Raw genomic sequence first — 10,821 nt, 5'->3', positions numbered from 1 at the left:
TTTTATGGATCATTTTATTTAAAGAGCAAACTTAACATTAAAACAAAAACCCACCACCAACTGAATGTAAATAGGTTTCAGTGTTTCAGAGAACCATAAAGAAAAAACTTTCAAGAAATGCCGAGAACCTCTGATCACTTTTTTAAACAGTCATTTACAAAGGTAACATTTTACTGGATTAAGATAAAAACCAATGGAATTTGAAAACTAGACTACAGTTGGAGCCAATCAAACTAAAGAAGGCAACATAGGAAGAAGTTGCCTTTTAATTTTTGAAATGGCAGTTTTTAGAATGTGCGAAAGATTTTGTTGCATAAATTGTAATGAAATAATAATAATAATAATAATATGAACCACACAGAACAAAGAGGAAAAGAACCAACCGGGTTTGGGTCACCAATGTAGATAATTAATAGACAGTTTTATTTCCATCATGCAAATTCTCACAAACATACATTTTTCATAAAATTGACTTTTTTTGTTTTGTTCTTTTATTTCACCGCACGTTTAAGTCATAAAACTGAAAGTTTCAAACACCACACATACCTGTTTTTCTTTATTTAAAAAAAGAACATTCTTTTGAACGGGGCTTTGGCACACGGAGAAGGAATGATGAGAAAGCACAAGGACACGAGCGGGATTAACTAGTAGCAGAATATGGAGTCTCGGGGGCCAGTCTCTGGTTATTTGGCACCTCCACTGCTTCTGGTCTGGTGCAAATAGAGCCAAGAGATTGGCTGAGGATTCTGACAGCCCTGATGGGCCATGGGCTCCCTCCTTAAAGGGGGCACTAGAGGGGAACAGAGATAAAAGTACAAGGGATGTAGAAAGTTGTAGAACAATTTTAAGAGATTTTCAGTAAATGCGCCAGGGTTGTCCAACCTGCAGCGGAACTTGAAGTTCCAGTGTCCTGGCCAAACGGCTACAGGTTGGTCGGGTTGCCACCTGGATGGGAAACAGCAGCGAGGCCCAGGGTCAGTATTACAGATTTACCAGAAGTATAATTGCCGGTAAATGTATAAACCCTGGCTGTTCTGCCCCAGCCCACCTCCAATCCACAACCAATCCCCTCTATTCCCCAACACCTCTGTAACCAAATCTCCACCCACATATTTCACAGCTCTGCTCCCTTTATGTCACGGATCCACCCCTTTTATATCACAGCTCCACCCCCTCTTGGCCTCACCCCTTTTATATCACAGCTCCACCCCTCTTGGCCTTGCCCTTTTAGGTCACTGACCCACCCCTTATATATCATAGCTCCACCCCTCTTAGCCACACACTTTTATGTTACTGACCCACCCCTTTTGTATCATAGCTCCACCCCTCTTGGCCTCAACTTTTTATGTCACTGACCCACCCCTTTTATAGCATAGCTCCACCCCTTTTATAGCATAGCTCCACCCCTCTTGGCCTCACCCCTTTATGTTATCTGCAGCTATGGCCCCAGACAAAAGAAGGCAAACTTTCAAGTTGAACACAACTATTCCGCTAATATGTTCCCTCCCAGATGGCGTCTCGAGCTCTTTTGATGAGTCAGGGCCCCCCCTCCATGAGCAGATCCACTACCCCAGAGATCCATATCACGTATTCCAGCGACATCGTCTAACACGTCTCACACTAAAGCCTCACATCACAGATCACTGGTCACAAATACTACATGGCGACTTCGCTCAAGACATTTAGCACTCAAATTAGCCGCGAGAAAAATGGCTTCCGGCTCAAACACCTCGCGCCCTCACCGCCAAAAACAAGGAAAGGGGTGAATGAAACACAGGAAACAAAGGCACAACCCATAATCCAGGTTTTGCGGGTTGGTTTAGAAATCTCTGCGCTGGTTTTGCCATTTATGACACGACAGCAAATAATGGCGGTTAGTTAACGTTTTCTAGCCCCTCCCCCCAGATAACAATATTATTTAATATATTTTTTTTATACATTACAAGGGAAAGCAGCAACTTGTACGTTTTTATATGCAGAAAAAGAAAAAGGATTTTTTTTTTTTTACATTTTGCCAGCAAATTTTAAACATTTATCACACGAAATCTGAAATGTTTGAAATATACAAGAAGCAGCTTATTCGTATGGATGCAGTAACCATGGCAACGCCCCTGGCACCGGCGTAAAACATATGTACTTAAACTGTGCATGGCTTCCATAAGAATCTTTAGTAGTCTCTCTCTCTCTCTTATTAACCAAATAAAAAACAAAATCTGCCCATGGGGGTGGAGTCAGCAGCGAGACCGCCCCAATGAAGGCAAAAAAAACAATAAAGTGCCCTTTAAAAAGGTTCCTTCATAAAACAAGAAGAAAAAAAACCTCAATATCCAGCCTATTGGGTGAGCCGGAAAGTTTCAGTAAATAAAAGAAAAAAAAGTCGACGTATTTACAAATGAAATAGAAATACTGATTTGGCAAATTTTCCTGTAGAAATGTCATTGTCACATTTAAAATTCCTTTAAACTTCATAAATTGCACAAAATTTTTCAATAAAACGCCATTTTTAACAGATTTTTTTTTTTTGTACCGTCTTTCCGCCCCCCCCAAGCATCCGCGGCTGCAGCTATGAACTCTGGGAACTGATTTCATACAATAGATTCAGCACTAAACGTTTTATACATTGTCTTTGCTGAAGATATTCCTCATAAATATTCATTTAAATGTTCAATTCTGTAATATGAGCGGAAGTCTCCCACTACACGGGGATCCGCTAGAGCCTCTAGTTTTCGGCAAGTGAACAGAGGAGGGTTCAAGGGCCCCAGGACCAGGGTGTCGACTCTGTTACACAATTTATAACTCAAAATGTTTCATAATCCCAAAATTTCTGCAGCTTTTTTTTTTTTTTTTTTGCATTTTTGTACTAGTGATTCATTTTGTGACCACGAAAAACATTTTTTCTTTCCAGCGCAGAAGTAAAATCTGTGTTCAGAAAACTTAATACGTATCAGCTGAAGATAGAAATACGGGTATGGGATCCATTGTCCAGAAAGCTCTGAATTACAGAACAGCCGTCTCCCATAGACTCATTTTATCCAAATTTTTTAAAATGATTATCTTTTTCCTCTGTAATAATAAAACATTCACTTGTACTTGATCCCAACTAAGATATAATTAATCCTTATTGGAAGCAGAACCAGCCTATTGGGTTTATTTCATGTTTTTATAGTAGTATGAAGATCCAAATTACAGAAAGATCTGTTATCTGGAAAACCCCAGGTCCTGAGCATTCTGGATAACAGGTCCTATACCTGTAATATATTTTGGAATTATTAAATGCATTTTGTGTTACAAGTGCTCTGCACCCCTTATATATATATATATATATATATATATATATATATATATATATATATACACACATACACACACAGGTATGGGATCCGTTATCTGAAACCCGTTATCCAGAAAGCTCCAAATTACAGAAAGGCCATCTCCCATAGACTCCATTTTATCCAAATGATCCAGATTTCTTAAAAATAATTTCCTTTTTCTGTGTAATAATAAAACAGTCGCTTGAACTTGATCCCAACTAAGATATAATTAATCCTTATTGGAAGCAAAACCAGCCTATTGGGTTTATTCAATATTTACATGATTTTCAAGTAGACTTAAGGTATGAAGATTCAAATTACAGAAAGATCCCTTATCCAGAAACCCTAGGTCCCGAGCATTCTGGAGAACAGGTCCCATACCTGTATATATTTTATATAAAATGGATGTGAAAGATGCCCCAGTAGCTCCCCATCTTCTTTCCTTTTCTGATTCCCAGCACATAATCTGGGCGGCTGTCACTTACCTGAGCTTAGGGACCCACTCACAATATTTAGTAAATAGATTATGTCTCTGTACAAGGCTGACAGTAACTGATTGAGACTCATATTACATGGCATCTTAGAAATCAATGCAGCCTGCATCAGAATTTAAAGGGATTGTTCAACTTTAAATTTACTGTTAGTATGACATAGAGAGTGATATTCTGAGGCAATCGGCAATTGGTTTTCATTTTTTATTATTTGTGGTTTTTGAGTTATTTAGCTTTTTATTCAGCAGCTCTCCAGCTTGCAATTTCAGCCATCTGGTTGCTAGGGTCCAAATTCCCCTAGCAACCATGCACTGATTAAAATGAGAGACTGGAATATGAATAGGAGAGGCCTGAATAGAAAAAGAGGAGTAATAAAAAGTAACAATACATTTGTAGCCTTACAGAGCATTTATTTTTCAGATGGGGTCAGTGACCCCCATTTGAAAGCTGGAAAGAACCAGAAGAAGAAGGCAAACTATAACAAATAAATAATGAAGGCCAATTGAAAAGTTGATCAGAATCATCCATTCTATAATTTAACTTAAAGGTGAACCACCCCTTTAATAATCAGCCCTGTAGCACCAGCCTATATGACAGTTGCACCTCCGTTTCTGCTGGATGATTTCCCATAAACCCCATAAACTTAGCGGCTCAACAGCAGCCCAGAGCCCACTGAGCATGTGCAGTGCCAGTGACACAACAGATGCCTATGGGAAACTGCTGCTGTGGAAATTTTGAATGGCCGGGACCCCAAGTTATTTTATATAAGGGACTGAGAGACAAGACAAAGCAAAGATACAAGCTAAACAAAGAGGGAAACCACTGGGAGGATTAAAGGGAAAGTACCGCACAGAGGTACCTGGGAATCCCGACTCAGAATCCAACTCACAGTTATTAACCCTTCAGAGAAAACCTTACTGTAATGTTCCTGCTGCTCTCCGTTTGCTGCAGGCTCCTCTCTACTGCCTTCCCTCCTCATTGGCCGGCTCCCTGTGCATCACCTAACTCCGCCCACAAATGAGTTTTCCCCATTAAAACATGATATGCGCACAGTGAGCGATAAGAGGAGGTCCCTATCGTATGATATTGAGATAATGCACTTCAGGGTACAGGGAGTTGATGAGAAGAGCTAGCAGCGTGTTTCCATCTTGAAGGCAGTGTCCGGGGTATCGGATAAACTGGGAGGCCTGGGAGGTTTGTTCCTGAAACTCGGCATATTGTTTGCTGGAGCTCATGGATTCCACAGCGGTCAGAGCCTGCGGAGACAGAGAAGGGCTGGAGTGGGCGGAGCTGAGGGAAATATCAGACGAACATCAGTGTAACCAACACGCGTGTAACATGTCACACAGCTGCTGCGCTGCAATTAGTGTACACCAGCTCAACACAACTCATAAAACTCAACTGATAATCCTCAACTGGTAATCTTCAACTCGCAATACCCAATTGGCAGTACTCAACGCGCAGTACTCAACTGGCAATACTCAACGCGCAATACTCAACTGGCAATACTCAACGCGCAATACTCAACTGGCAATACTCAACTGGCAATACTCAACGCGCAATACTCAACGCGCAATACTCAACGCGCAATACTCAACGCGCAATACTCAACGCGCAATACTCTACTGGCAATACTCTACTGGCAATACTCAACTGGCAATACTCAACTGGCAATACTCAACTGGCAATACTCAACTCGTAAAACTCAACTCGTAATACTTCAACTGGTAATACTCAACTCATAATACTCAACTCATAATACTCAACTCATCATACACAACTCATAATACTGCCCCTGTGCTATTTCCTTACCTCTCCATGCTGTGTGTAATTACTAGTCCACACATCAGCCCTATAAGGGTTGGGCATAAGATCTGTTCACACTTGCAGCTAATGAGCTTGAAAGGTTTCCTACTTCTTCCCACTGCTTAAAGGGGTGGTTCACCTTTATGTTAACTTTTAGTATGTAATAGAATGACAATGATAATTCGAAGCAACTTTTTAATTGGTCTTTATTATTTATTGTTTATAGTTTTTTAATTATTTGCCTTCTTCTTTTTCTTCTTCTGACTCTTTCCTGCTTTCAAATAAGGGGGGGGGGTCACTGACCCCATCTAATAAACAAATGGCTACACATTGTTGTTTTTATTACTCCTTTTTCTATTCAGGCCTCTCCTATTTATATTCCAGTCTCTTATTCATATCAATGCATGGTTGCTAGGGGAATTTAGGCCCTAGCAACCAGACAGCTGAAATTGCAAACTGCAGAGCTGCTGAATAAAAAGCTAAATAACTCAAAAACCACAAATAATAAAAAAGGAAATCCAATTGCAAATTGTCTCCAAATATCACTCTCTATGTGATACTAAATGTTAATTATAACAAACAAGGGAAAGTTGTGCTCACCACTATTTTTTAAAACCATTAAGCGGGTGCAATGAGGCTGTGACCACAAAATACATATAGAGTCCTCTTGTATTTGTCTAAATGTTAATTAAAAGGTGAACAACTGATTGAAATGAACTTATAGTATGTGGTAGAGTTAGCGATTCTGAGACAATTTGCAATTGGTCTACATATTTTAATAATATGTTTTTTTTAAATGATTTAGTTTATTTTGTTCAGAAGCACTTCTGTTTAGAATTTCAGCAGCTATCTGGTTGCTATGGTCCAAATTCCCCTAGCAACAAGCAATGGTGTGAATAAGAGACTGGAATATGAATAGGAGAGGCCTGAATAAAAAGAGGAGTAATAAAATGTAACAATAACAATACATTTGTAGCCTTACAGAGCATTTGTTTTTAGATGGGGTCAGTGACAGAGCAATAGATTTTTGGGTTTCGGGGTCAGTGACCGACATTTAAAACCTGGAAAGCAGTAGAATCAGTAGAATTATTAAAATTATTTAGTGAAAAAAAATATTAAAATGAAGACCAACTGAAAAGTTGCAAATAATTATTAATTCTAAAACATACTAAAGGTTCACATAAACGTGAACCACCCCTTTATCTAACACACTCCCTGCCCCTCCCCTGAAAGAGTCCCGCCCACTGACTTACATGCTAACTCCTCCCCCATGAATATCTCCTACCTGCTGAGCTCGGGGGGACAGGTGCAGCCCAGATCCTGCCTTAAGGCGCACTTGGTATTCTGAAGGGATCTGGGCTAAAACGAAGGCCGACAGACTGCGAGCAATGATCCGAAATCTGAAAACGAGAATAAAACGACGGTTTATGATTCAGCATAATGCCAGGCTTTCCTGGTTGACGGAGGTAATGTAAGCACATTTGCAATTGGTCTTTTATTCAACCAGATAGTATCCTGTGCTTGAATGGCTGCCCCCATGGCTACACAGCAGCTTGTTTATATAAACTATAGTAGTACTTATCTGTTATCTACTGTGTATCCTGTGCTTGAATGGCTGCCCCCATGGCTACACAGCAGCTTGTTTATATAAACCATAGTAGTACTTATATGTTATCTACTGTGTATCCTGTGCTTGAATGGCTGCCCCCATGGCTACACAGCAGCTTGTTTATATAAACTATAGTAGTACTTATCTGTTATCTACTGTGTATCCTGTGCTTGAATGGCTGTCCCCATGGCTACACAGCAGCTTGTTTATATGACTATAGTAGTACTTATCTGTTATCTACTGTGTATCCTGTGCTTGAATGGCTGCCCCCATGGCTACACAGCAGCTTGTTTATATAAACTATAGTAGTACTTATCTGTTATCTACTGTGTATCCTGTGCTTGAATGGCTGCCCCCCTGACTACACAGCAGCTTGTTTATATAAACTATAGTAGTAGTTATCTGTTATCTACTGTGTATCCTGTGCTTGAATGGCTGCCCCCATGGCTACACAGCAGCTTGTTTATATAAACTATAGTAGTAGTTATCTGTTATCTACTGTGTATCCTGTGCTTGAATGGCTGCCCCCATGGCTACACAGCAGCTTGTTTATATAAACTATAGTAGTAGTTATCTGTTATCTACTGTGTATCCTGTGCTTGAATGGCTGCCCCCATGGCTACACAGCAGCTTGTTTATATAAACTATAGTAGTAGTTATCTGTTATCTACTGTGTATCCTGTGCTTGAATGGCTGCCCCCATGGCTACACAGCAGCTTGTTTATATAAACTATAGTAGTACTTATCTGTTATCTACTGTGTATCCTGTGCTTGAATGGCTGACCCCATGGCTACACAGCAGCTTGTTTATATAAACTATAGTAGTACTTATCTGTTATCTACTGTGTATCCTGTGCTTGAATGGCTGACCCCATGGCTACACAGCAGCTTGTTTATATAAACTATAGTAGTACTTATCTGTTATCTACTGTGTATCCTGTGCTTGAATGGCTGCCCCCATGGCTACACAGCAGCTTGTTTATATAAACTATAGTAGTACTTATCTGTTATCTACTGTGTATCCTGTGCTTGAATGGCTGCCCCCATGGCTACACAGCAGCTTGTTTATATAAACTATAGTAGTAGTTATCTGTTATCTACTGTGTATCCTGTGCTTGAATGGCTGCCCCCATGGCTACACAGCAGCTTGTTTATATAAACTATAGTAGTACTTATCTGTTATCTACTGTGTATCCTGTGCTTGAATGGCTGCCCCCATGGCTACACAGCAGCTTGTTTATATAAACTATAGTAGTACTTATCTGTTATCTACTGTGTATCCTGTGCTTGAATGGCTGACCCCATGGCTACACAGCAGCTTGTTTATATAAACTATAGTAGTACTTATCTGTTATCTACTGTGTATCCTGTGCTTGAATGGCTGCCCCCATGGCTACACAGCAGCTTGTTTATATAAACTATAGTAGTACTTATCTGTTATCTACTGTGTATCCTGTGCTTGAATGGCTACCCCCATGGCTACACAGCAGCTTGTTTATATAAACTATAGTAGTACTTACACGTTATCTACTGTGTATCCTGTGCTTGAATGGCTGCCCCCATGGCTACACAGCAGTTTGTTTATATAAACTATAGTAGTACTTATCTGTTATCTACTGTGTATCCTGTGCTTGAATGACTGCCCCCATGGCTACACAGCAGCTTGTTTATATAAACTATAGTAGTACTTATCTGTTATCTACTGTGTATCCTGTGCTTGAATGGCTGCCCCCATGGCTACACAGCAGCTTGTTTATATAAACTATAATAGTCTTTCTGAAGCAAACACATCAGTGTAATGCAACATTTCTATGATTGTAAAATACTTTCATTTGTTGGTGTTACTGTTCCTTTAAGGTATGGAGATCCACATATTACAGACCCCTTATGCGGAAAACCGCAGCTCCCCAACATTCTGGATAACAGGTCGTACAAGTGAACTGGCTCGTTATATCTATACCATCTCACCCCACTACAAGAAGTCCCTTTTTTCTGTTACAAGAAGCTGCCATGTTGGTGTTCACTATAAATATAAGATCCCTATTAAAGGTACAGTGTCATCACCCTTTAAGCTGCTTCGATCATTATTAGCTGCCAGCCTCAAATGGGGTGGGGATTGGATGCCTGAGGTCACACACCCACCTGCTCTGACAACTGCAGGGGTAATGGGCTACTTACCTTGATGATAACGGGGACTTCCTTCCAAAGCCAATAGCACCCAGGATGCCCGAGGACACCCGCTCTTCTCCCAGGAGGGTGAGTTTGCCTTGGACAGACAGCAGAATGCGGAGGACGGTCTCGGTTACGATGCTGTCGTTCTGTTCCACCTGGATGAGGGCTAGCTGCAGGACCTTGTGGCACCACAGGAACAGCTTGGGCTCCTCAGTCACTGAGCTTTGGGGCAAGTAAAACAGAGACGTGACCAGGAGTAGGGGAAATCAGCTATGATTCTATATGGCAGCTCCTGCTCACGGATAAATACAAATACCAGCAGTCAGGTTCCCATTGGCTTTTTATTCCTTTTGGTCATGAAGACCAACTGCAATTTATTTTAGCATTTTGTGTTCACTTTCTGATGAACTTGCCCTTTAATTTAAACACTTGAACATTCGATTCCTATTGCAGGGAGGTTACACACAGCTGCCGAAAGTATTATAACTAGTGATGAGCGAATCTGTCCTACGCCAAATGGGCGTTTTTTCTTATGGCGACTTTTTTGTCCTAATTCATTAAACTCAGGAAAAAACATTTTTTTTTTTATGGCGACTTTTTCGTTCACATTCATTAAAGTCAATGGGTGTTTTTCTAATGGCGACTTTTTTGTCCTAATGCATTAAAGTTAACAGGTGTTTTTTCTTATGGGCATTTTTCAAGGCAAATTTTTGCTGCAGTTTCACGAAAAAATGTGCACATGGCGAAATTTCCCCGCGAATCCATGGCTGGCCAATAAATTCACTCATCACTAATTATAATCCTAATCCACTAATACTCACTCACCTTGGCTGCACCTGCTCCAGCCACTTAGAAATCATCACGAGTACTCGCAGCTCATTGGCCAGCGTCTGCTCCCGGTTTAAACACTGCAGGACGTACACGTGGAGGGTTAAATAGCTGCCCAGGGTCAGGCATTCCTGCAGGAAATCCTCCGTGGTGAGTTCGGGCACCTGGAGAGAAGCCAAGATGGGGCCCCAGCCAGGGTTCTGCGCATGGAGGGTTTCTGTAAAAGTGAGAATATACCCTGTATAAACAAACCCCTTCCACATGCACAGTCGGGCTTATTAATATGACCTGTAACTCCTGGCATTGAGGCCACACCCCCGAGGAACCTTTAAGGAAATGGGAACACAGTCACTTACCATCTTTAAAGTAGGCAATGATACAGGCCTCCGTAGCCTCTGCCATGTGTTTGATGGATGCCAGGCTCTGGCACGCGGCTGTTAGGAGGGGCATCACAAGCAAACCTTGTACTTTATTGTCTATCCAGTTCAGCAGGGCCCCTCTCAGTGACTCGGCCGTGGTCACGCTGGCATTGTTCATAACCATCAGGAGCTCCATGAACAGACTGCTGAGTGTCATGTGACGCTTCTGCACCTCCAGGTCTGGG

General features: G+C 41.1%; 1 protein-coding gene across 1 annotated transcript in view; it reads right to left on the bottom strand.

Moving 5' to 3' along the window:
• Positions 1-4,261: 4,261 nt before the first annotated feature.
• Positions 4,262-10,821, bottom strand: part of epg5.L (ectopic P-granules autophagy protein 5 homolog L homeolog) — a 94,358-nt gene continuing 87,798 nt past the window's right edge. Inside the window, exons 40-44 of the mRNA XM_041570273.1 lie at positions 10,574-10,816; positions 10,215-10,434; positions 9,396-9,611; positions 6,894-7,008; positions 4,262-5,058 (exon numbers count right to left, since the gene is read on the bottom strand). Of these exons, the coding sequence (XP_041426207.1) occupies positions 4,876-5,058; positions 6,894-7,008; positions 9,396-9,611; positions 10,215-10,434; positions 10,574-10,816 (977 nt within the window). The 3' untranslated portion in view covers positions 4,262-4,875. The remainder of the gene's footprint in view (positions 5,059-6,893; positions 7,009-9,395; positions 9,612-10,214; positions 10,435-10,573; positions 10,817-10,821) is intronic.

The sequence above is a fragment of the Xenopus laevis genome, chromosome 1L (genome assembly GCF_017654675.1).
Source record: "Xenopus laevis strain J_2021 chromosome 1L, Xenopus_laevis_v10.1, whole genome shotgun sequence".
Lineage (NCBI taxonomy): Eukaryota > Metazoa > Chordata > Amphibia > Anura > Pipidae > Xenopus > Xenopus laevis.
The sequence above is the reverse complement of the archived record's forward strand: the minus strand, read 5'-3'. Positions and strand labels throughout refer to the sequence as shown.